The following is a 26651-nucleotide window of genomic DNA, read 5'->3' as shown; positions in this document are numbered from 1 at the left end:
CAATTAGACCAGGAAAACGGCCCCGATTGGCAGGAGTTAAATGAGACTGCCCACAAATACGTACATGGGACATGTAAGCAAGAAAAACCCCAGAAGAGAAAAGCACCCCAACCCCCGACTGAACAGGCAGAACACACCCCCATGAACCCTGTAACCACACACCGAAGGACCACAGCAGAAGGAAACGTAGATTTCCTATATACAACCCCGTTAACCATGACCCAATTACAGGACGCGTATGGAAAGATTACACCGTTCCTTCCCACATCAGACCCCCACCAGTTTTTCGCTAGAGTTAAACAGCAGGCTACCATATACGGCCTGGACGAAAAGGAGCAAGTGAAGCTCACAGTTTTAAGCCTCGACCCACTCAGTCGTGGCAGCCCTTCCCGACCCACAGAATGCAGGAGGAGGCACACTCCAAGAGATGCACACAGCGATCCTGGATGCGATCGGCTAGAACAGAGGAGACCCGGTAGAAGGCCTAAACAAGTGTAGGCAAAAGAAGATAGAGCACCCCACAGCGTTTGCTGGACGCTTGTGGATACATTTCATAGCAGTTTTCGGAGAGTTAGCCCGCGCCCATTTGTCCCCAGATAACATGGCCAAATGGACTTGAATCCTAGTCTCTCACGTGACAGACGCAGGACAGAGAGCTTGTGCAAATTACGACCCCTCAACGAGAAATGGGTTTTGAAGAGATTGTCCCACGCTTGGGAGTAATCAGTCCAAGGCAAAACCGCATTTATAAAACAAGATGAAGAGCAGGCAGACATGAATCCAGTTAAAGAACCCCGCATGGGTAAATGAGGGCAGGAACAGTCCACCACAGCCAAAACCCCAGGAATGTTACAACTGTGGACAATTAGGACACTTTGCACGGGAGTGCAAAGTGCCCCAAAAGCAGCAGAGAAACCAACAGACAGACACCCTAAACAGGAATAGGGCAAAGTCGATCCATAGCGTTAGCGCCCGTTCAGAGAACGCAGACAGGAACGGCACCGACTGACGGTGTTCGGGCTCCCCAACTTGGGTCTGCGACACCCTTTGGGACAAGTCCGGTAGACCGGTCGTAGCAGGCAAAGTCCGGGGACACCCCATAGAATTTCTTTGGGACACAGGAGGGTCCTGCACCACACTCAATTCCTCCACGATGTTTCAGCGAGACACGTGGCCCACAACAGACACCATCACACTCAGCAGCTTTACAGCCCCTGTAGCGATACAAATAGGGACCATTACGACTAAACACCCCGTAGTTTTGGTTGATCTACCCGACAGCTGAACACATCCTAGGAATCGATTTTATGAGCTCCCACAACCTCTCTTTTGATGTGTATGGAGAATGGCAAATTAGCACCAGGCCCCGCCACGCTCACAGTTGGAGACTATGAAAACAGGATAAGCTCAGTAGGAGACTTCTGGTTCGACCCTCGAGCCATTAGTCAGGACAAACAGGTTAGGGAAGCCCTGCAGCAACACAAAGCAGCACTTGCACAGCACAAGCACGACTGTGGCAAAATAGCTGGCTTGGTAAACATTACAGGCCCCGACCCCAAATCCCAAAAGCAGTATGGTTTTCCCCAAGAGGCAGAGGGAGAAATCTCAAAGGTAATAGAGAGTTTGCTGGATCAAGACGTACTCAGATCAATAGCCTCCACAAACAACGCACCAATTTGGCCCGTCAGGAAACCCGATGGATCATGGCAACTGACCATTGATTACCGGGAACTGAACAAAGTAACCCCAGCAGCAGCCCCCACTGTAGCCACGAGTCCCGAGACCATGCTCAAACAGGGACTCCAGTAAAGGTTTTTGGGGGTTTTGGACATTAGTAACGGCTTTTGGTCCATTCCATTGGATAAAGCGTGCCAGTACAAATTCGCCTTTACATTCCAGGGACAACAATACACGTGGACGTGCCTTCCACAAGGCTTCCACAACTCCCCTTCCATTTTCCACCGACAGCTGGCAAATGGACTAGCAAAATGTTCCCACCCCGATTGTCTGGTCCAGTATGTAGATGACTTGCTACTACAGACAGACACAAAGGGAGAGCACATTTCACTTCTCGCCGAACTCCTAGCACTCCTAAAAGAAATTGGTTGTAAAGTCAACCCCAAGGCGGCCCAGATTTTGCAGGAAAAAGTGATTTACGTGGGTACAGTAATCACACATGGGAAACGCGAGATCGAGCAAAAGGAATTGACCCAATCATCAAATTGCCCCCTCCCCACAATGTCTCAGCCTCCGGTCATTTTTAGGACTGATTGGCTACTGCAGAAACTATATCGATGGTTTCGCCACAAAAGCAGCGCCCCTATCCGACCTTCTCAAGAAAAGGGCACGTTGGGAATGGCTTCCACAGCATACAGATGCCGTGGATGCTTTAAAAAGAGCACTCAGCACAGCCCCCGCATTACAGGTCCCAGATCCACTTTCCCGTACGCTATCGAAGTAGCAAGCACCGACCGAACCCTTTCGGCCGTACTCCTCCAGGAACACCATGACATATGTCTCACGCGTGTTAGATCCTGTCGAGCAAGGATTTTCTGCCTGCGAAAGGCACCTGCTCGCATTTCTTGGGCAGTACAGTACTTCGCCTACATTACATTCGCACCCCTGAAAATTTATGTGGATGGCTCCTCCACAGTTTTGAACGGAAAGAGAATTTAATAATTCTAGATAAGATTTAATTCAAGTTGCCAGGACACTTAGGCTCGCAGGCAGCAGAACTGGCAGCAATCGCTTATATTGTAGACCACCCCGACTCATTCCCGACCCCAGCAAACATCTATTCGGACAGCTTGTATGTCTGTAATAATTTGACGGAATTCCTACCCCTATGGGAAACTAGAGGATTCGTTTCCGCAGACGGAAGGCCCCTACCCTCAACCCCATTACTCAGACATATCCTAGAGACAGCTAAAGATAGGAAATATGGCATAATTAAGGTCCGCAGTCATCACCGTCCCCCCCCCCCCCCCCCCCCCCCCCCGCCCTGTAACGTTAAAGCAGATGCCCTGGCGAAGGCAGGTTCCAGGCATGGTTACATTTGGACACGCCCCCCCCCCCGAGAGCATCCCAGTACACGAGGTTCAGGTCTCACAGACCAACATTCAGGATCTAGCAAAGGCACAGAAGGAAGATGAAAAACACAGGGAAGTTTTAAAAGGAACCTAAAAGGAACAAGTTTAAAAATGGAATCACCACACACAACGGTGTGATTTTAAAAGAAGGCATTTATGTAGTTCCCAGCCAGGACAGTAACCAGATTATTTGTCAGTTCCATGACAATCATGGACACCAAGGCATTGAACCCACCCTAGCCCACCTCAGACCGCTCTGCTGGTGGCCTGATTTAAAAGCCGATGTTACTCACTGCATCGAAAATTGCTTGATCTGTGCCCAGAACAGGCATGCAAGAAAGGCTCAGCTTAGTCACACTCGCCCCACTAATGGCCCCTGGACGAATTTGCAGATAGACTACATAGGACCCCTACCCCCCTGCAGAAATGGTTATAAGTATGTGTTGGTGGTCATCGACAACTTCACAAAATGGGTGGAAGCTTTTCCATTGAGAACGAATACGGCCAAGACAACAGCTAAAATACTAACACAGCACATCTTCACAAGATGGGGCCTCCCATGCAGTAGAGTCCGATCAAGGCTCCCATTTTACAGGACGAGTAATGAAGAACGTCCTCACAATTTTCGGAATTAGACAGAAGTTTCACATAGCATACCACCCCCAGTCAAGCGGCATTGTAGCGAGGATGAACAGAACTCTAAAAGCCACTCTCAGGAAAATGGTGCAACAGAACAACAGCACCTGGGACACAGTTCTCCCATTTGCTTTAATGTTCCTACGAAACACGGTATCCACGTCCACAGGATACACCCCCCACACCCTCATGACCGGACGCCCCGGGACAGAGTATTTATTCGGACTGGATTTGGCCAGCCCCGCAGTCACCGCCCTCACATGTGAAAATGCTGTACAGCAGCTTATTGAGAATATAGAGGCAGCCCAGCTCGCAGCAGCTGTGAGACTTGGGACCAGGAGGAAACAAAGCAAAGCTCGTTTCGATAAAACGGCACACGCCGCCGAGTTTGGAGTAGGGCAGCAAGTGATGCTTTCCCTATACAACCCCAGTTCATTCCTTTCCCCAAAATTTTCCAGACCATACTCCATTTCGGACAAAGTAAACCCCTCGCTATCCAAGATCACATATCCCAATGGCAAGTCTGCATGGTTACATAAACCAGCTTAAGGCTTATGGCTCGACCATAACAACCATTCACACCACATCTTGCTCGCAGCAACAGACGAGCACGCCCCGCCCACAGATGACGTATTCCTACCCTCCCCCAGCCAGTCCAGCCCGTCCTCAGACATTTCAACTCCACCCCAGAGGCACAACTCCGCCTCTCCCTTCCTTCAACCAGCAGCGACAGTGATAGCAACAGCCACAGCACACCCGTTATTATACCCCTGCACCAGGCTCCATTCCCAGCGAATCCAAGCATGATTCCAGTGACCCCTTCGAAATCACGTACATCAAAGCCCCTGACCCAGGCCCACCGCCCGACGATTACGGATTACAGCCTCGCAGCTCCAACCTCGACACACGATTCTGGCACCGAGACAATTCGTTCAGGCTCATCCGGAATGGTGAGATGGACCCCAATTCACCCCAAGCAGCTTTAGCCAAACTACTCCAGTCAAGAGTATGGCAGCCGGGAGAAGATGATGGCATAGAGTCTGACTCCCACAACCGAATCCCTTTGCACTCCTGTTCGCTACTGAGCAATGAGGTGTCCAGATGATGGAAAAAAAAGGAACCGATGAACAGATACGGTGTCCTTTCTGATGGAACCTGCACCATGTTTGTTGTATGTTTGTTTGTTTAATGTACATGTTTGTTGTGTGTAAATTTGGAAGTTTTTCATAGCCCCACGCCACCACACTTTTGACGCCCAATGCCTGTTAGAGGAACAAGTTTGTCCCCAGACAACCGTTCAGAGGAACTAGTTTGTCGACAGACAATCCTTCGGAGGAACTAGTTTGTCGGCAGACACCACTCATAGCTACTCTCCTGATTTGATCACGAGAGGCAGCCCCCACGACGCCCACATTCTTACCCGTTCTTGCCGGTCGCTCAGGCAGTGGAGAAACGACACTGGTCCCCGCCCTGCCTGAGGACCCCCCTCTGGTCAGCGACGCTCGGGTAGAGCGCAAACGGCACTGATCACCGTCCTACCCGGGAATTCCACCCATTTCTTACCCGCTGCGGCCCATACGCACCCATTTTGGCACTTTCAGTTCAAAATTCTTTTGTTTGTTTTTGGCGACCCTTAGATTGCTTCCGTATACTATTTACATCCTCAAACACTAGGATGGTAGATCGCACAGGCTGCGAGACGGCTCGCACTGTGTCAGTATTTTTCTCGGATGTCTTGTCCAAATATTTGTGGTTTTTTTTAATGAGGGAGTCACAGATGGTGATCAATTATAAAGGGAAATTGGTAACAAAGGACTGACAGACAGACATACGAGATCTTAAGCAATATAATAGGGGCTGTTTAGCACAGGGCTAAATCGCTGGCTTTGAAAGCAGACCAAGGCAGGCCAGCAGCACGGTTCGATTCCCGTAAGAGCCTCCCCGAACAGGCGCCGGAATGTGGCGACTAGGGGCTCACAGTAACTTCATTTGAAGCCTACTTGTGACAATAAGCGATTTTCATTTCATTTCATAACAGATATTATGCTTGTGTCCATAGAACTCCGGAACCTCAAGAACCCCAGAGGAAGAAAAAGAAGACAGAAAGACGGAAAGATGAAGACAACCTTCATGTTCACCTGGATCTTAGCGGGATCCCTTCAGTTGCGCATGGACGCTGCCCCCCTGACCCCTACCACACAGGCTGTGAATGATTCCCACCCCTGCCATACACAAAACCCCGAGATAGTTAGTCCTAAGACAGTTAACGATACCCCGACCTGGTGTGATAAGTTTATCACCTGGTATTCACTAAAAGGGGTGGAGGAGTTGGATTACTGCTCAAAGATGATATCACAGTTGTGATTAAGGAGGGCATGATGGAGGATTCGAGCACTGAGGCAATATGGGTAGAGCTAAGAAATAGGAAGGGTGCAGTAACATTGTTGGGACTTTACTACAGGCCTCCCAAAAGTGAGCGTGAAGTAGAGGTACAAATATGTAGACAGATTATAGAAAAATGTAGGAGCAATAGGGTGGTCGTGATGGGAGATTTTAACTTCCCCAACATTGAATGGGACTCACGTAGTGTTGGAGGCGTAGATGGAGCAGAATTTGTAAGGAGCATCCAGGAGAGTTTTTTAGAGCAGTATGTAAATAGTCCAACTCGGGAAGGGGCCATACTGGACCTGGTATTGGGGAATGATCCCGGCCAGGTGGATGAAGTTTCAGTCGGCGATTACTTTGGGAATAGCGATCACAATTCCATAAATTTTAGAATACTCATGGACAAAGACGAGAGTGTCCTAAAGAAACAGTGCTAAATTAGGGAAAGGCCAAGTATAACAAAATTCGGCAGGAGCTAGGGAATGTGGATTGGGAGCAGCTGTTTAAGGGTAAATCCACATTTGAAATGTGGGAGTCTTTTAAGGAAAGATTGATTAGAGTGCAGGACAGACATGTCCCTGTGAAAATGAGGGATAGAAATGGCAAGATTGGATGACGGGTGGAATTGTGAGACTAACTAAGATGAAAAAGGAAGCATACATAAGATCTAGGCGACTTAAAACTGATGAAGCTTTGGAGGAATATCGGGAAAGTAAGACAAATCTCAAACGCACAATAAAGAGGGCTAAAAGGGGTCATGAAATATCTTTGGCTAACAGGGTTAAGGAAAATCCCAAAGCCTTTTATTCGTATATAAGGAGCAAGAGGGTAACTAGAGAAAGGATTGGCCCACTCAAAGACAAAAGAAGGAATTTATGCGTGGAGTCAGAGGAAATGGGTGAGATTCTTAATGAGTACTTTGCATCGGTATTCACCAAGGAGAGGGTCATGGCGGATGTTGAGGCGAGGGATGAATGTTTAAATACTCTAGGTCAAGTCGGCATAAGGAAGGGGGAAGTTTTGGGTATTCTAAAAGGCATTAAGGTGGACACGTCCCCAGGTCCGGATGGGATCTATCCCAGGTTACTGAGGGAAGCGAGGGACGAAATAGCTGGGGCCTTAACAGGTATCTTTGCAGCATCCTTGAGCACGAGTGAGGTCCAGGAGGACTGGAGAATTGCTAATGTTGTCCCTTTGTTTAAGAAGGGTAGTAGGAATAATCCAGGGAATTATAGACCTGTGAGCTTGACGTCAGTGGTAGGCAAACTGTTGGAGAAGATACTGAGGGATAGGATCTATTCACATTTGGAAGAAAATAGACTTATCAGTGATAGGCAGCATGGTTTTGTGCAGGGAAGGTCATGTCTTACAAACCTAATAGAATTATTTGAGGAAGTGACAAAGTTAATTGATGAGGGAAGGGCTGTAGATGTCATATACATGGACTTCAGTAAGGCGTTTGATAAAGTTTCCCATGGCAGGTGGATGGAAAAAGTGAAGTCGTATGGGGTTCAGGGTTTACAGCTATCATATAATTCATAGAATTTACAGTGCAGAAGGAGGCCATTCGGCCCATCGAGTCTGCACCGGCTCTTGGAAAGAGCACCCTACCCAAGGTTAACACCTCCACCCTATCCCCATAATCCAGTAACCCCACCCAATACTAAGGGCAATTTTGGACACTAAGGGCAATTTATCATGGCCAATCCACCTAACCTGCACATCTTTGGACTATGGGAGGAAACCGGAGCATCTAGAGGAAACCCACGCACACACGGGGAGGATGTGCAGACTCCGCACTGACAGTGACCCAAGCCGGAATCGAACCTGGGACCCTGGAGCTGTGAAGCAATTGTGCTATCCTCAATGCTACCGTGCTGCTAGATGGATAAAGAACTGGCTGGGCAACAGGAGACAGAGAGTAGTGGTGGAAGGGAGTGTCTCAAAATGGAGAAAGGTGACTAGTGATGTTCCACAGGGATCCGTGCTCGGACCACTGTTGTTTTTGATATACATAAAAGATCTGGACGAAGGTATAGGTGGTCTGATTAGCAAGTTTGTAGATGATACTAAGGTTGGTGGAGTCGCAGATAGCGAGGAGGACTGTCAAAGAATACAGCAAAATATAAATAGATTGGAGAGTTGGGCAGAGAAATGGCAGATGGAGTTCAATCCAGGCAAATGCGAGGTGATGCATTTTGGAAGATGTTATTCAAGAGCGGACTATACGGTCAATGGAAGAGTCCTGGGGAAAATTGATGTACAGGGAGATCTGGGAGTTCAGGTCCATTGTACTCCGAAGGTGGTAACGCAGGTCGATAGAGTGGTCAAGAAGGCATACAGCATGCTTGCCTTCATCGGACAGGGTATTGAGTACAAGAGTCAGCAGGTCATGTTACAGTTGTATAGGACTTTGGTTAGGCCACATTTGGAATACTGCGTGCAGTTCTGGTTTCCACATTACCAGAAGGATGTGGATGCTTTAGAGAGGGTGCAGAGGAGGTTCACCAGGATGTTGCCTGGTATGGAGGGTGCTAGCTATGAAGAAAGGTTGAGTAGATTAGGATTGTTTTCGTTGGAAAGACGGAGGTTGAGGGGGGACCTGATTGAGGTCTACAAAATTATGAGAGTTATGGACAGGGTGGATAGCAACAAGCTTTTTCCAAGAGTGGGGGTGTCAATTACAAGGGGTCACGATTTCAAGGTGAGAGGGGGAAAGTTTAAGGAAGATGTGCGTGGAAAGTTTTTTACGCAGAGGGTGGTGGGTGCCTGGAACGCTTTGCCAGCGGAGGTGGTAGAGGCGGGCACGATAGCATCATTCAAGATGCATCTAGACAGATATATGAACGGGGGGGGGGGGAACAGAGGGAAGTAGATCCTTGGAAAACAGAAGACAGGTTTAGATAAAGGATCTGGATCGGCGCAGGCTGGGAGGGCCGAAGGGCCTGTTCCTGTGCTGTAATTTTCTTTGTTCTTTGTTCTTTATCCTACATAGTAGAAGCCCTCTTAGGACTGGCGATACTTTGCAGTGTCATGCAGACACTTAGAATCAGAAAATGGCGAAGGAGAGCCTACCGCTCTCGCACCCCAGTATACACGTTTAGGTCCCCTATTTTTGGACTTCACCAAACCCCCGAACCCCTTGACATGAATTAAAGTGCATCCGCTTCTCTTCATGTGTGGTTTATTCAATAAAGAAATGTAAATCTCTGTGCCTGACTGCCAGGCCAGAGAAACTTGTGTTGCTGCTATTTGTACATTTAAAGTGTTGTAGATTATTTTTGATTGTTTGAGTGAGGATAGTTTATTGAGGATAGTTAGAGGCTCCAGTCTTTTTTATTTTATAATGCATGCCTGAATGTCATAGCGCCCCGTAGAGTTTTATACTGATGTATGTAAGTGAAATGATTTTAGGGAAAGAATTGCGTTTCATAGGATAGGGCAGTGTAGAGCCCATGAACTGCTTACGGGTGTCCCACTTGGTCAGAGAACGAAGACGACGCAGTAATGTGATCCTTCACGCTTCACGTTGAGGATCACAAGGAGGGAGTGTAGCCATCTGGTGTGGCCACTTCCTGATTACAAAATGGACACTCTGCAAAGATTGCAGGGAAAATGGACAGTACTGAGAAAGCAAACAGGTGCAAGGTTTGTCTGTTGATTGGAGCCGTAGCTCCCAGACAAGACCAATACTGCAAACCATTTCCCTCCTAATGAGTCATCCCCGGGAACAAAAAGGTAACATTTAAGTAAACAATACCAAGACAGACACCCTGGTACCAGAACAAAGCAGGCCAACGGCCACCTAGGACAAGCCAGCAATCAGGGCACCCACCCCTCTATTGAAGGAAATCGATAGGGACGATTGGGAAACGGCCCAATTAATTGGGGCCAAGTTCAAGGCCCGCCCAAAAGCGCGCGAAGCCGTTTTGGGTATAAGAAGAATCTCCCAAGAGAGAATCGCTCTCTTGCGGCCCCGGCATTTTCAACAGGGACGTGCCATGTTCACAGAATTTGACTATCTTTTGTAATCTCGACAAAAACCCGGTGACTCGGCAGCTAGGATTCCACAGTTAAGTTCTGAGGAGTTTCTGAAAGAGAAAAAGAGCTGGGGGAACCTTATTTAATTGCAAATATTGATATAGCTTCAATCTCATCTTTGGAGAAAGCATTTTCAATGCTATGTATAGGCTGTAGATGTGGCAAACCTAAATAAATGACTGAATAACAATTACACATTGCCTGCTCCCTGATTGGATAAATAACACACAGTTTAAAGGTAAGTATTATGCAGCAGTTGATGTTGCCGTTGTAATTAATAGGGACTGATGGAAGTATTTGAAAATGTTTTTCCTCTCGCAGTTTCGGTGATCAAAGTGTAACATTGGGATCCTTAGTTCCTCCAGAGATTCAGCTCAAGAAATCAATTACAACATGTTCACATGTAGCTGTCTAACTTGCATACCCCCAAAGCCCTCCCAACCAAAACTCTTCAGTTTCTCAAACACTGACAGGGCTTTCAATCCACCCTCCCACAGGTACTTTGATATGTCTTAAAATCCAAGGTCATTTCTTTCCTCCGCTTCTGACAGTAAAAATATTATTTGTTTCTGAAGGACGTTATGAAGGAAAAGGGAAGAAATTTGTTGGCCTTTCAGTCACATCCACACAAACACATTTCTGGAATCTCCGCAACATTTTCATTTAAACCCAAATCTCTCCTCTTAAGTAAAAAGAGAAAATTCTAGACCTATTTGATGTCTAATATCAGGCAATAACTGGGTAACTCCATCTGCTTCAAAGCTCCAATTTCCGTTCCACTAGTTTCAGAAATTTTATAGAGACCTGTGGAAATTAGACCTTGAATGTTATTTTAGTTAATGAGGAGTCCCAAAAGGGTGAGTCAAAAGTAATTTATTTCCTATTCACAGTGAGGAAATACAGCAGCTAACAACACCCCACATCCCAGCCAGGAATCCAGAGATGCTGGTTCCCTTCTGGGGCGGTTTTTACCTCGGAGAATTAACTAGCCCCGCTGTTGTGACTGCGCCCCTCAGCGAGGGAGCTGACATTCCACAAGCCCCAAGGGAAATCTATCAGGTCGTCCCTGTGGGCCTCATGTGAGTTACAACAAATGTATATTTTCTGAAGGTATGGATATTATTTGCCAAAGAGTTGCTCATAGTTGTACATCACTGAGCATTAATATCAAGCACAAAGAATGCTTATATTAACTTTACAATGGAACTGTTCACAGCCCATCTCCAATGCTAATCACGTTTTATATATTTTATAATGGATTTTTTTTTTTAAATTTCAAACTATCGAACATAGCAAAGGGTGTCCATTTAAAATATATATTATATTAAACATAGAACTTTATAAATACTTTATATACTCCAAATTAAGCAGCGTATTTATATAGCACTTTTGAGGTAATGAAATGTCCCAACATGTACAAAAGAAGTGACCAAAGGCTCAGTGAGAGGCATGTTCTTATGAGTGTCTTAAAAGTGGAGTGAGAGAGGGTGGCACGTGGCACAGTGGTTAGCATTGCTACCTACGCCGCTGACGAACCGGGTTCAAATCGTGCCCCTGGGTCACTGTCTGTGTGGAGTTTGCACATTAATAATAATAATAATAATAATAATAATATACCACTATGACACCAATTCTGTTACAAAGATAGCAGAGGATTGTTGACTGGAGAAGGTTACAGAGATAGAGAGGGGTAATACCATGCAGAACTTTATATAAATACAACAGGAGCTGCACATAATCTTTTAAGCACTATATATATGTGTATATATACAAATCTCACATTTTATTAACATTTACTATGAATAATGAGAATTATCACAGTATCATAATATCTTTACAGTGCAGAAGGAGGCCATTCGGTCCATCAAGTCTGTACTGGCTCGCTGAAACTCCACTATTACAACTAGTCGGTCTTATCCTCATAACGTTGTACAGTATTTCTTTTCAGATAGTAATCCTGTACCCTTTTGAATATGTCAATTGATCCTGCCTCCACCACCCTTTCAGGGAATTTGTTCCAGATTCCAATCATCCTCTGGGTAAAAAAACACATTCCTCACATCACTTCTACTCCTGTCGCCCATTATGAGAGGGAACAGTTGTCACTATTTACCTTGTCCATAGCCTCAGAAACTTAAATACCTCTATCAAGTCTCCTCTCAATCTTCCTTTTTCCAAGGTTAAATGATACACTTTCCAACCAAATCAGTTGAAATGTCATATTCATTAGAGGGAATATTAGAACATAGCTGTAATACCCATAAATGGGAAGGGGATAGTTTGAATCTAGAATTAAACAAGTTAGGCTGCATTGTCTTAGTTCTTTTAAGGTGATTATCTGCCACACAATTATCATTGAACTAAAGATCCCAGAGTTACTTTAATGTATCAATCTGGAGAAAATGTATAATTTACCTTCACAGTGTCTGAGCCACATCATCAATAACAAGACAGATAAGAGCAGTGAAAGATCCATTTGCCCGAAAACAACAGTTAGCCCAGAATCATCGGAACAGCGTTCAGTGCCAGTGAAATATCTTTTGCTATGCATTCCCTGATAATGTTCCTGGATTGGGAATGAATATTAAGCTCCACCCTTTTATCCAGGCCTTACTTTGTTCAGGCGTTGAACAGGCAAATTCTTAAAGCAGTGCAGCTCGTAGATTGGAAATAAAGAATAGAAAATACTGGAAATACTCTGGCAGCATCCGTGGGGAGAGAAACAGAATTAACAGCCGGAACTCCCAGCAGTTCACACTGGCAGAATCCTCCCATCCCACCAATGATGCACCCTCACCATTGGTTTCATGGTGGGGAGGGATGCTCTCAAGGGAAACTCTGCTGACAACAGTGGGACTAAAAGATCCTGCCACCGGCCAATGGCAGCTACCAGCTGCGAAACATGCAGCCGGTTGCCTAGAGAATCTCACCCAAAGTTTTTACTTAATCAGGGGCATCGTCAGAATAATTCCCTACCCAGAGAGATGTGGATTCTCCATCATTGAGTATATTCAGGACAGAGGATGATGGGATTCTAGGCAGGACGGGATATGGGGAGAGTGCAGGGAGGTGGAGTTGAGGTAAAAGATCAAACATAACTTATTGAATGTCTTATCTTCTTAGGTAAATTACCCCATATGAAAGGAATCATCAAAGGAACATTAAATAGACCATAGAGGAGTGGAAATTCAGAGCTCTTAATATCCCTTTAGGGGAATGGGATGTAGAGATAGGCTCAAATACATCAATGGGGGAAGGATGATACAGGCAGGAAGGAGCAGCACAGAGGGTTTGAAATATCCCTGTGGGAGAGGCAGACAGATGGATCCATAAATGCTTCAATAGGGAGAGGGTTGTTGTAATAGCTTGGTTGCACTGGTTAGGTTTAAACAATTAATATTTATTGAAACAACATGGTATGTACAAAGTAGTACAGCCACGATGCTGCAATCTGCCTCCTAGATCGAAATGGCAAAAAGTCCACGTTCAGCTCGGCGATTCTGCGCACGAACTACCGATTGGACAAATGGGTTACATGACCCTTCGGAAGATTGCGCCTTAAAGGGACTGTTATAACCCACATGGGTCTTATGGGGTAGGGATGGTTAACTACCCCGTGGATCTTGCAGAATACGAGTTCCCTGATAAGGGGCGGAGGACCCTTAACAATACTTTGCTTTCTGTAAGTAGAGTCGGCCAGTAAGGCAGCGACTAGAGAAGACCCATTAGGGAGCTGTATATAATAGTTACTGTAAAATAAAGTAAGTTTTTGTTTTGACCTACTCGGTGTGGACTATTAGTTGCCCTTACAAAACTGGCGATGAGGTTAAAATCTGGATAGCTATCGATGCTGCTGAACCATTTCCCCATACCTCTTGGATGCAGGTTGGAAATTTGCTTTTGTTTTGCCTTTTTTGGGGCGTTTGGACATGATCGATGCTGGGCTGGAAGATTGGAATCAGTAAGCACAGAGGATGCATTACTTTATCCGGGCCAACAATATTGCAGAGAACGACTGCCAGGTCGTCACCTTGCTAACTGTGGCGTGTATACATTTGGAGTGATATGGAGCCTTACATACCCAGCGGCCCCAGACACTAAGGGCAGGACTCTCCGTCCCCAGGACACTCAGAATGCGTTCCCCGATGGGACGGCAAATCAGGTGTCAGGGTAAAATTGGGATTGGTGCTGGGCAACGACCCGAACCCATGCTCCAACCCTTCGCTGGTGGCATGAACAAGTTCCACGCCACAAGCCAGCGGGAGGCATTGCATTATTAGTTAAGGAATCAGTTACAGAGGTAAGGAGAGATGAAATCTTGGAGGGGGCATCAAATGAAGCATTGTGGATAGAGCTTAGGAACAAAAAAGAGACATCCACATTGCTAGGTGTGTACTATAGACCCCCAGATAATCAGCGAGAAATTGAGGAGCAAATATGTGCGCAATTCGCAGAGGGGTGTAAAAATAATAGGGTAATCATATTAGGTGATTTCAACTTTCCCAACATTAATTGGGATAGTCACTGTGTTAAGGGCTTAGACGGAATGGAGTTCTTAAAATGTATACAGGAGAACGTTTTAGCTCAATATGTAAAGGAGCAACAAGAGACGGTGCAGAGCTGGACCTAATTCTGGGGAATGAAGCTGGACAGGTGGTTGATGTGTTGGTGGGGGAGCATTTTGGTGATTGTGACCACAACATGGTACAACTTAAGTTTGTTATGGACAAAGAAATGGCCAAGTTGCAAAAAAAGGTTTTGGATTTGGGGAGAGCGGATTTTAGTAAAATAAGGCAGCATCTGGCCAAGGTAGACTAGGAAGAGTTACTTGTGGGGCAATCTCCAGAAGAACAGTGGGGGGCATTCAAAAAGGAAATGGGGAGGGTACATGCCCAACATGTTCCCTCCACGGTAATAGGAAGGAGGAACAATCCCAGAGAACTATGGGTGACCAGAGACATTCAGGATATGATGAGAAGGAAAAGAGAGGCTTTGAGCAAGTACAAGGGGGGCAAATCAACGGAGGCATTAGTAGTATAAGAAAGTGCAGGATGGAGCTTAAGAAAGCAATCAGGAGAGCAAAGAGGGGATATGAGAATGTTCTGGCTGGTAAAAGTGAGGAAGATCCCAAGATATTCTGTAAGTGCATCAATGGGAAGAGGGTAACAAGGGAAAGAGTAGGGCCCATTAGGTACCAACAGGGAAATCTGTGGGTGGAGCCAGAGGACATTGTTTTTTAAAAATTCATTTACGGGTTGTGAGCATCGCTGAGTAGGCCAGCATTTATTGCCCATCCCTAGTTGCCCTTCAGAAGGTGGTGGAGAGTTGCCTTTTTAACCACTGCAGTCCTTGAGGTGTTGGTGCACCCACTGTGGTAGGGTGTTGAGTGAATACTTCATATCTGTCTCCACCCTTGAGAATGAGGAGGTAGTTATATAACTTAGGGAGAGAAACTGTGAGGTTCTTTTTTTTAAAATTTTGAGTACCCAATTAATTTTTTCCAATTAAGGAGCAATTTAGCATGGACAATCCACCTACCCTGCACATCTTTGGGTTGTGGGGGTGAAACCCATGCAAACACGGGGAGAATGTGCAAACTCCACATGGACAGTGACCCAGATCCCCGGATTGAACCTGGGACCTCGGTGCCATGAGGCAGCAGTGCTAACCACTGCACCACCGACTGTGGGGTTCTTGAGAAAATTGTCATGGGGAATGACAAGGTGTTGGCAGGCTTAAAAGTGGACAAATCTCCAGGTCAAGATAAATTGTGTCCAAGGCTGCTGAGGGAATTCCTCCCTGGCCCCGGGGAAGGTGCCGGAGGACTGTGGTCCCACAATTTAAAGAAGGTTGTAGAGATAAGCCAGGGAACTACAGACTACATCAGTGGTAGGGAAACTATTGGAGAAAATTCTGAAGGAGAGAATCGACCTCCACTTGGAGAGGCAATGTTTGATCAGGAATAGTCAGCATGGCTTTTGTCAGAGGGAGGTCACGTTGAACAAATTTGATTTAATTTTTTAAGCATGTGACAAGGTGTGTAAATGAGCGTAATGCAGTTCACGTAATTTACATGGATTTCCGCAAAGCCTTTGACAAGGTCCCACATGTGAGACTTGTGTTCTGTGTTATGGCCGTGGTAAAGATGTCACAGAACATCTAGTTCTTTAGCTAGAACAATGATTTATTAACAAACACGTGGAAAGATAACGACCAAACTATAATACAGACAATGTATGTAAGCCTACTTGTGTCACTAATAAAGATTTTTAAAAATAAATAAATTAATTCAGTGAATTCTCCCAGAACTACTCTAAGTGCGACTATCCTCTTGTACGTCTTACTGCCAACTGATGGGTATCTCGAGTCATATGATGGATCTCTATCACCACCAGCTGGTTGGAGGTTGCATCGCTAACTATATATGGACTGTGCACAGGTCTCTCACCACATCCCCCTTCCTCTGGAACTGTTAAACATTTAAATACAAATGTAACTGTGTCTTCCAAAACATGATATGCATCATAATTTTAAACATGCCATATGTACAAATACAACTGTGCTTTACACAACATGATATGCCTAATAATTTTGAACGTGTCCCTTGTGCACAGCTTATTGGACTTCACAACAATGTCGTCGCATTGGTCATCTGAATTTTGATCGGCCACTCGATGTCGCATCAGCTTTCAGAAGACCGGTTTTCTGGCTGGTCTTTTTTGGGTCACCAACTTTTTCAATTTTCTAACACAATACTTCCTACTCTGTCTTTGTGTGCTTTCTTGCTTATAGGCCACATTGCCGATGCCTTCCTCTTCAGTGTTGCGGGTGCTACCCAGTTGACCAACTGTACCATGAACTCTTCTTCTCTTCTCCTTCCTTCTCATGGGAGGGATCCTCTGACTGTGTCTTCTTTTCTGTTTTACTTTAGTGGCATCCTTCTTGCTGCTGGACTCTGCCATGGAATTAGTTGCTAGTGGTGCTTTTGCCGTAGTAATTGCTTTTGGATCGTCTGTTGTGCAATTTGACTCTGGCTCTTCTGCAACCATGGCTGATTTCGGAGCCTTAGCTGGATTGAGTAGTTTTGGTTGATCCATGGTGCTTGCGCTCGAATGCTGAACTGCATGCCCCTCACCTGGTGAAGCATTCAGTGTCAGCTTACTTTTGGCTGATTGTGCATTTGCAGTTAAGTTTGAAACTTCAGGGCGATCTAAAATCCGGTATTTTAGCTGGATCAATGCCCTCAATGTTAGGCGTTGCACCTTCAACTTGTGTTTTAGCCTCAATTGGTGGCTTATCCTCACTTGATATGACGATGTAGGGTTCGTCTTTTGTTGGAGAGCTAATAGTGGCTCATCTTCATCTGATATGACGATACATGCATGACATGCAGATGTATCCTTCTGCTCTTCTTGCACATCTTTGCCTGCAACAGTAGTGGACTCGCCAACACTAAGGGCATTCAAATGGTCATTGGATAGACATATGGACGATAAGGGAATAGTGTAGATGGGCTTTAGAGTGGTTTCACAGGTCGGCGCAACATCGAGGGCCGAAGGGCCTGTACTGCGCTGTAATGTTCTATGTTCTCTGTTCTGGTGGAGTGGCCTCAAGTGTTGGGGATCCGCTGCAGGAACCATTCCGTGGGCACACCGTACTGCCCTGGAGCCAATTCACCGTACTGCCCTGGAGCCAATTCACCGTACTGCCCTGGAGCCAATTCACCGTACTGCCCTGGAGCCAATTCACCGTACTGCCCTGGAGCCAATTCACCGTACTGCCCTGGAGCCAATTCACCGTACTGCCCTGGAGCCAATTCACCGTACTGCCCTGGAGCCAATTCACCGTACTGCCCTGGAGCCAATTCACCGTACTGCCCTGGAGCCAATTCACCGTACTGCCCTGGAGCCAATTCACCGTACTGCCCTGGAGCCAATTCACCGTACTGCCCTGGAGCCAATTCACCGTACTGCCCTGGAGCCAATTCACCGTACTGCCCTGGAGCCAATTCACCGTACTGCCTCTGGAGCCAATTCACCGTACTGCCCTGGAGCCAATTTCTCCAAAAAGGGATTATTTCTTCAGTTATCAGTTGGCTGTTTGCTGTTGATTTGCTCTCAGCTGATGTATCTGCTGCTGCAATCTCACTTTTAGCCTCTGCACACTCCATCTTAGAGCTTTCACACTTAGCATTGTCCTGTGCTGATTGGGTGTTCCTTGTGACCATCTCGTCACTGCCACTGTCATGATATGCAGACATGCACATAATGAGATAGAGACAGGCAGCTAATGAGCTCAGAGAACAGGACATAACCAATCAGCAGGCAGAACACTTGGGGGTGGTTTCCCACTATAAAAGGCATGAGGGACTCACACTCCGCCTCTTTCCACTACGGACATCTACAGAGTGAGTCCGGTGTATATATCACGTAACGCATACAGCACGTGGCTAAGAGCTAGTCTGGTTCAGTCAGATAGAGAGAGCACACTTAGGTTAGCAGAGCGTCGAACTCACAGAGAACTGAGCTAACTGTGTGACAGGTTCAATAAATCAAATTGAACTAACTTCAAGGTCTGGAGTCTATTTCAGTCATAGCTGCATCCAGTTGCAGCCCGTGTTATCTCAGTGTGCTTAACATGACAGCCACCAAATCACCAGAATAGTGTTTCATCCTCTTCTGGTTCATCATCTGAGTCTCCACTTTCCTCATCGTAATCATGGTTGTCGTAATCATCATCAGAGTCATCATCATCTGCAATGGCTTCTCCTGTAAAGTATGACATTGCAGGTGATTATGTGTTCACGCAGGGAGTGACCAATTTCAAAGTCAGCAGCGAGTCTTGCTGCAGAACCTTCATAGGGGAGCTGGTGGCGTAGTGGTATTGTCACTATAAACCAGAGACCCAGAGTAATGCTCTGGGGACCCAGGTTCAAATCCCACGACTGCAAATGGTGAAATTTGAATTCAATAAAAATCTGGAATTAAAAGTCTGACAATGACCATAGAACCATTATCGATTGTCATCAAAACCCACCTGGTTCCTTAATGTCCTTCAGGGAAGGAAATCTGTCATCCTTACCCGGTCTGGCCTACATGTGACTCCAGACCCAAAGCAATGTGGTTGACTCTTAACGTCCCCCTCAAGGGCAATTAGGGTTGGGCAATAAATGCTGGTGTCGCCCACGTCCCATGAACAAATAAAAGGAAAAAAATCCAACACTCCATGCTCTGGAACTTCAGAACAAGAAATAGAAGAGTAATTTGGTACAATTTTCGCGACTGTTTGACCAGTGCCCTGACCCTTATGCTTCTGCTTCATTTTAATGGTTTTCAGTGTGATGTTTGTGCCTTTCTTCCAGTCGACCTGGCACCCTGTTGTAGCCATGAAAGATGGCTGCGTTCCGATTAATCTGGCCAAAGCCCAGTTTAAAACGGCTAACCCGAAAGACTGCTGGGAAAAGCAGCCAAGAAGACACAAGCAGGCAGCTGCAGACAGCTTTGCATATTCGGCTCTGGGAAGGTAGCCCAGATCGATACTCAGGGCTATCAACAGCCAGGTATTCGCAGTTGCATTCAGGACTGTTTGCAGCCAATCTATTCAGACATCCACAGTTAAATCGGCTATCCCCGGGAACAATTGCAACATATTAGCCAGACCTGTCGGCGCCTGCAGTGGCCGAAACAAAGACAGGTGAGCGACCACCCCCCGATCGAGGAATCGCCTCACCATTGGACACATCGACCCCAGAGATTGGGGACAGAATCCAATCACTTGGGACTCAGGGTCAAGGGTCGCCAAGGGAGGCGGGAAGCCCCTGGGCCCTATAAAAGTGAAGGTCCAAGTTCAGATCTCGCTCTCTCTCATCTTCACCTGCTCGAGACCTTCGCAAGACCAGCCACCGGCAACTGTAAGTTTGAATCCAGCGATCGCTATCCGGTAAAGACACCTAGCCACCGACCTGTAGCAGCCTTTTGAATCCCGCGGGCCAGATTTGATTGGACAAGCCATTCGTTTCCCTGACCTGGTGGGCTCTTCCTAAGTTAAGTATTGGCCAGTAGTGATAGGTTTATTATATAAATAGTAGTATTAGGGTATTAATATTGCTTGTTGTATATAATAAATGACCGTTGTTTTAATCCTTACTAAGCGGTGTGCTGTATTATTAATCATAACCTGAACTTGAACCACGTGGCGGTATCATAAAGATACCTGGCGACTCATGAGCAAAGGTGACGTAAACAGAGCAAATAGACTAAGGTTAAAAAGAGCAACACTGTGCATCCCGTGATTTTCTTGTTCGTCAAAGAATAAAAGTCTAACTCATCAGGCTGCGACTCCACCTGGTGTACTTTGTGACTGCCTCATTTGTGAAATACTCATTTGGCTCAAATTTAAATTCCAGAGTAAAGCTCATTGGCTGTCCAGGCTCTGAACAGTTTACTTTTGTATCTTGTAGATGCTTTAAGATAGGCTCATCATGCTCCTGCATCATGTCACTGAGCAAATTCACATTTTTGAAGACTGTTAACCAGAATTCTGGAATTCTCTTTGGCTCCTCCATCCCTTCATCTGGTTTATCGTCCTCCACTTTAACGATCATTTATATCTCCTCAGATGACGGCGCCATTATATCTTGTTGCCAGTCTCAACGATCCACTATCGCAGTGCTGTCTGGAATGTACACTCAACTCGGGTTCAGGGCCTCACATGCGTCCACCCCTATGATGGGCTTGCGTTCTGTGTCCACAATGGAAAAAGGTACAATGTGTCTTCTGTTGTGTGGTAGTCACCACTGATGTATATATTAGGTGCTTTGTAGTAAGGCCCTGTACTACAGGTACGGGGGTAGTTCCCTGCCTGCTGGCTCCGCCCAGTAGGCGGAGTATAAATATGTGTGCTCCTCGTACAGCAGCCATTTCGCCAGCTGCTGTGGGTGGCCACACATCTTAGTGTAATAAAGTCTCGATTGCATCCAACTCTCGGCTTTGTGTAATTGATCGTGCATCAATTTATTACACTAAAGTTTTTCAGAAGATGGACCTCCGCCTGCAGCTGGATCCGCATTCAGGCAATGCCAAAAAGACTTTGAACGTTGGCTAGCCTGTTTCGAAGCTTACATCAGGTCTGCACCAGACCCAATTCCGGAAGCTCAGAAGATTCAGATCCTCTACACGCGGCTGAGCTCCAACGTCTTTCCACTTAACAGGACGCGCCGACCTACGAAGACGCCATGGCGCTACTGAAGGAAAACTACGCTCAGCGGACTATCATGCTCTACGCCAGGCACCTCCTCTCCACGCGGCGTCAGCTCCCTGGTGAGTCAGTGGAAGATTTCTGGCGTGCTCTAATTCCCCTAGTCAGAGACTGTGACTGTCAGGCCGTCACGGCCACGGAACACTCGAACTTGCTCATGAGAGACGCTTTTGTTACGGGGATAGGGTTGGATTACATCCGCCAGCGCCTCTTAGAAGGCCACACTCGACCTCGTGGCAACCAAAAAGCTAGTGCTCTCGCTGACGGTCGCTTCGCACAACATCCAGGCCTACACCCCCGGCTGCGCGGCCCACCCCTCCTACGCATCGTGGACTCTGCAGACGGCCGCCCCATCGGGGACCCCACTCAGCCAACCCCACGCCAATCAACCCCGGGGGCCCCAAATGTTACTTCTGTGGGCAGCCAAAACACCCCCGACAACGCTGCCCCGGCCCGGAGCACCCTTTGCAAGGCCTGTGGCAAGAAGGGACACTTCGCTGCGGTGTGCCAGGCCCGCGCAGTCGCCGCTATTGTTCCGATCCCCCCACCCCCCACGTACGGCCAGTGGGCGCCGCCATCTTCCCCTCCCGGACCACGTGCGGCCCGTAGGTACCGCCATCTTGTTCGACCTCCACCACAAGCGGTCCATGGGCGCCGCCATCTTGTCCTCCCCAGGATCATCAGGCGCCGCCATCTTGTTTCCCCCACGACACGTGCGGCCCGTGGGCACCGCCATCGTACCATGACCTATGCCCCCCGGGCAATCCACCGTCTGCCACCGTCATCAAAGCCCTCAACACCATCTTCGCTCTGTTCGGCTTCCCCGTCTACGTCCACAGCGACAGGGGATCCTCATTCATGAGCGATCAGTTCTTGCTCAATGAGGGTATCGCCTCCAGCAGGACAACCAGCTATAACCCCCAGGGAAACGGGCAGGTGGAGAGAGAGAATGGGATGGTCTGGAGGGCCGTACAGCTGGCCTTACGGTCCAGAGATCTCCCGGCCTCCCGCTGGCAGGAGGTCCTCCCTGACGCACTGCACTCCATTCGGTCGCTCTTATGCACGGCGACTAATGACACACCCCATAAATGTTTCTTTGCCTTCCCCAGAAAGTCCACCTCCGGGGTGTCGCTCCCGACTTGGCTCGCAGCTCCAGGACCCGTAGTCCTCCGTAAGCACGTACGACTTCACAAGGCGGACCCGTTGGTTGAGAGGGTACAGCTAATCCACGCCAACCCACAGTACGTCTACGTAGCGTACCCCGACGGCCGCCAAGATACCGTCTCCCTCAGGGACCTGGCACCAGCTGGTTCCACACAAACACACCCCTCCGGCCCGGCGTACCCAGCCACAACCCCCGCCCCAGGACAATCCGTCCTCCCCCTGCCCACGCCCGAGGATGAAGAGGATTTAGGCATGCTCCCGGAGTCACCGAAGACCAGGCCGACTCCGGAATCGCCGCCATCACTGCGACGCTCCCAACGGCAGATCAACGTCCGGACCGACTGAATCTGTAACTTGATCGGGGCTCTTAAAAAAAAAAACATCATCCTTCTGTATAACTCTCCTCCATCCTCGCTGGACTCAATTTTCTTTCTGTACTTTAAAACATCTACTTGTATATAGTTCTCCACCACCCCCGCCGGACTCAATTTTAACAGGGGGTAAATGTGGTAGTCACCACTGATGTATATATTAGGTGCTTTGTGGTAAGGCCCTATACTACAGGTACGGGGGTAGTTCCCGGTCTGCTGGCTCTGCCCAGTAGGCGGAGTATAAATATGTGTGCTCCTCGTACAGCAGCCATTTTGCCAGCTGCTGTGGGAGGCCACACACCTTAGTGTAATAAAGCCTCAATTGCATCCAACTCTTGTCTTTGTGTAATTGATCGTCCATCATGTTGTGTACCCATGCTTCAAGTTCACATGCGCCCAACAACTCAATCTCATTCCCACTGTAGTCTTTCAGCAGTCTCATTTGATTGACGACTTTCGGTTTAAAGTTACCACGGCAGTTTGCCACACCCAATGTGCTTTTAGTTCATTGGAACAGCTTTAAAATAAAAACAGAGAAAACAGGGAAACACTGCCTCTCTTCTGCAGTCCAAACCAACAAACCAAAACTGAAACCAAAACACTAAACCCCCTCTCACCTGACAGCCACAGCCCAGCTCCACCCACAAATGACATCACTGAAGCCGTGCTGCAAGGCATGCGTAAGACAAAACCTTTCTTAAAGGGACACTCACGTGACAGGTGCCTTCAAACCTTCCATCTCGAACTTCACAGACTTTCCGTACTTTGAGTTCCCGTTGCCCGTAGTTCACCAGAGGCGGGAGAATTTTCTCTTTTTCTTCCTTCAGCCAGTTCCATCCCATCTGCTTTATCTTTTGACCAGTCCCATTCAAGTGTGCTGGGCCATGTCATTGAAAGGGGTTTTGGTTTTTTTGGATTTTGTATTGAATTGGAACAGCTACTAAGGGGGATTCATTAAGAGTTATATACATAGATTACTGTAACTGTTGTGTGTTTTTCATGTTTGTAATTGATACAAATTCTTACTATGCCTGGTACCATGTTATTCTCTGTTATGGCCATGGTAATGATGTGCACAGAACATTTAGTTCTTTAACCAGAAAGATGATTTATTAACAAATACTTGGAAAGACAACTAACAAACTATAATACAGCCAATGGCTACTAAATTAATTCAGTGAATTCTCCTGGAGCTGCTCTAAGTGCGACCATACTCTGGGTATGGAAGGTTATGGGCCAAATGCGGACAATTGAGACTAGCTTATTGGTAAAAAACTGGGTGGAATGGACAGGTTGGGCCGAAGGGCCTGTTTTCATGCTGTAAACTTTTACGACAGGTCAGCAGTCTCTGACCAGGTGAGCACGGTTCTGATAGGCGGGAGTCGCGCAGGCGCGCTCAGGTTGCTATGGCGGGAGTCGCGCAGGCGCGCTCAGGTTGCTATGGCGGGAGTCGCGCAGGCGCGCTCGGGTTGCTATGGCGAGTGTCGCGTAGGCGCGCTCGGGTTGCTATGGCGGGAGTCGCGCAGGCGCGCTCAGGTTGCTATGGCGGGAGTCGCGCAGGCGCGCTCGGGTTGCTATGGCGGGAGTCGCGCAGGCGCGCTCAGGTTGCTATGGCGGGAGTCGCGCAGGCGCGCTCGGGTTGCTATGGCGAGTGTCGCGCAGGCGCGCTCAGGTTGCTATGGCGGGAGTCGCGCAGGCGCGCTCGGGTTGCTATGGCGAGTGTCGCGTAGGCGCGCTCGGGTTGCTATGGCGGGAGTCGCGCAGGCGCGCTCAGGTTGCTATGGCGGGAGTCGCGCAGGCGCGCTCGGGTTGCTATGGCGGGAGTCGCGCAGGCGCGCTCAGGTTGCTATGGCGGGAGTCGCGCAGGCGCGCTCGGGTTGCTATGGCGAGTGTCGCGTAGGCGCGCTCGGGTTGCTATGGCGGGAGTCGCGCAGGCGCGCTCAGGTTGCTATGGCGGGAGTCGCGCAGGCGCGCTCGGTTGCTATGGCGGGTGTCGCGCAGGCGCGCTCGGGTTGCTATGGCGGGAGTCGCGCAGGCGCGCTCGGGTTGCTATGGCGGCGGTCGCGCAGGCGCGCTCGGGTTGCTATGGCGGCGCTCAGGTTTGCGGCCTTGGTGGTGTTTGTGGCAGCGGTTTGTGCTGAGTCTCAGTTCCAGACTTTAGTGCACCTGCGGCCGCTGGTAAGCGACGAGGAGCAAACCAAGGCGGTGCGGGAGCTGCTGTCCCGGCTGCTCGGGCCCCGAGCCCCGGATTTCCTGCTGACCGTCAACCGATCGATGCCCGGCCCCGAGGAGCGGGATCGCTTTGAGCTGCGGACCCTGCCGGGCGGCCGCCTCTCTGTCCTGGGAAGCTCGGGCGTGGCCGCAGCCACCGGCCTTTACCGCTACCTCACCACCTTCTGCCGCTGCCACATCTCCTGGTCCGGGGACCAGCTCTCACTTCCCTCGCCGCTGCCCGCCGTCCCCCAGCCCCGGCGGGTCACCTCACCCAACAGGTAAGAGCAGATCTTCCAGCCCGCGGTAGCCCTCTGGGAGAACCCAGCCAAGTGCCCTGCCCCCGGCCCGGCCCGGCCCCCTGCCCGGCCCGGCCCCCTGCCCGGCCCGGCCCCCTGCCCTGCCCGGCCCCCTGCCCGGCCCCCTGCCCGGCCCAGCCCCCTGCCCGGCCCCCTGCCGGGCCCAGCCCCCTGCCCGGCCCCCTGCCCGGCCCAGCCCCCTGCCCGGCCCCCTGCCCGGCCCAGCCCCCTGCCCGGCCCCCTGCCCGGCCCAGCCCCCTGCCCGGCCCGGCCCGGCCCCCTGCCCGGCCCGGCCCCCTGCCCGGCCCCCTGCCCTGCCCGGCCCCCTGCCCTGCCCGGCCCCCTGCCCGGCCCCCTGCCCGGCCCAGCCCCCTGCCCGGCCCCCTGCCGGGCCCAGCCCCCTGCCCGGCCCCCTGCCCTGCCCCCTGCCCAGCCCCCTGCCCGGCCCCCTGCCCTGCCCCCTGCCCAGCCCCCTGCCCGGCCCAGCCCCCTGCCCGGCCCCCTGCCCGGCCCAGCCCCCTGCCCGGCCCCCTGCCGGGCCCAGCCCCCTGCCCGGCCCCCTGCCCGGCCCAGCCCCCTGCCCGGCCCCCTGCCGGGCCCAGCCCCCTGCCCGGCCCCCTGCCCTGCCCCCTGCCCAGCCCCCTGCCGGGCCCAGCCCCCTGCCCGGCCCCCTGCCCGGCCCAGCCCCCTGCCCGGCCCCCTGCCCGGCCCAGCCCCCTGCCCGGCCCCCTGCCGGGCCCAGCCCCCTGCCCGGCCCCCTGCCCTGCCCCCTGCCCAGCCCCCTGCCCGGCCCCCTGCCCTGCCCCCTGCCCAGCCCCCTGCCCGGCCCCCTGCCCGGCCCAGCCCCCTGCCCGGCCCCCTGCCCGGCCCAGCCCCCTGCCCGGCCCCCTGCCCGGCCCAGCCCCCTGCCCGGCCCCCTGCCCTGCCCCCTGCCCAGCCCCCTGCCCAGCCCCCTGCCCGGCCCCCTGCCCTGCCCCCTGCCCAGCCCCCTGCCCTGCCCCCTGCCCGGCCCCCTGCCTGGCCCAGCCCCCTGCCCGGCCCCCTGCCCTGCCCCCTGCCCAGCCCCCTGCCCAGCCCCCTGCCCTGCCCCCTGCCCGGCCCGGCCCCCTGCCCGGACCGGCCCCCTGCCCGGCCCGGTCCCCTGCCCGGCCCGGTCCCCGGCCCGGTCCCCTGCCCGGCCCCCTGCCCAGTGCCCGGCC

At 49.8% G+C, this 26651-nt stretch overlaps 2 protein-coding genes across 3 annotated transcripts in view; one reads left to right on the top strand and one right to left on the bottom strand.

The window, feature by feature from the left end:
- Positions 1–24488, bottom strand: part of LOC140398710 (bone morphogenetic protein receptor type-2-like) — a 111780-nt gene extending 87292 nt beyond the window's left edge. Inside the window, exon 1 of one of the 2 annotated variants that reach the window (XM_072487728.1) lies at positions 23656–24488. The gene's annotated coding sequence lies outside the window, so the exon portion shown is untranslated. The remainder of the gene's footprint in view (positions 1–23655) is intronic. The other variant, XM_072487731.1, reaches the window with a different exon arrangement.
- A 470-nt stretch (positions 24489–24958) lies between these two features.
- naglu (N-acetylglucosaminidase, alpha) overlaps positions 24959–26651 on the top strand; it is a 68536-nt gene continuing 66843 nt past the window's right edge. Inside the window, exon 1 of the mRNA XM_072487727.1 lies at positions 24959–25434. Within this exon, the coding sequence (XP_072343828.1) occupies positions 25028–25434 (407 nt within the window). The 5' untranslated portion in view covers positions 24959–25027. The remainder of the gene's footprint in view (positions 25435–26651) is intronic.

Source organism: Scyliorhinus torazame, chromosome 21, assembly GCF_047496885.1.
Source record: "Scyliorhinus torazame isolate Kashiwa2021f chromosome 21, sScyTor2.1, whole genome shotgun sequence".
NCBI lineage: Eukaryota > Metazoa > Chordata > Chondrichthyes > Carcharhiniformes > Scyliorhinidae > Scyliorhinus > Scyliorhinus torazame.
The sequence above is the reverse complement of the archived record's forward strand: the minus strand, read 5'-3'. Positions and strand labels throughout refer to the sequence as shown.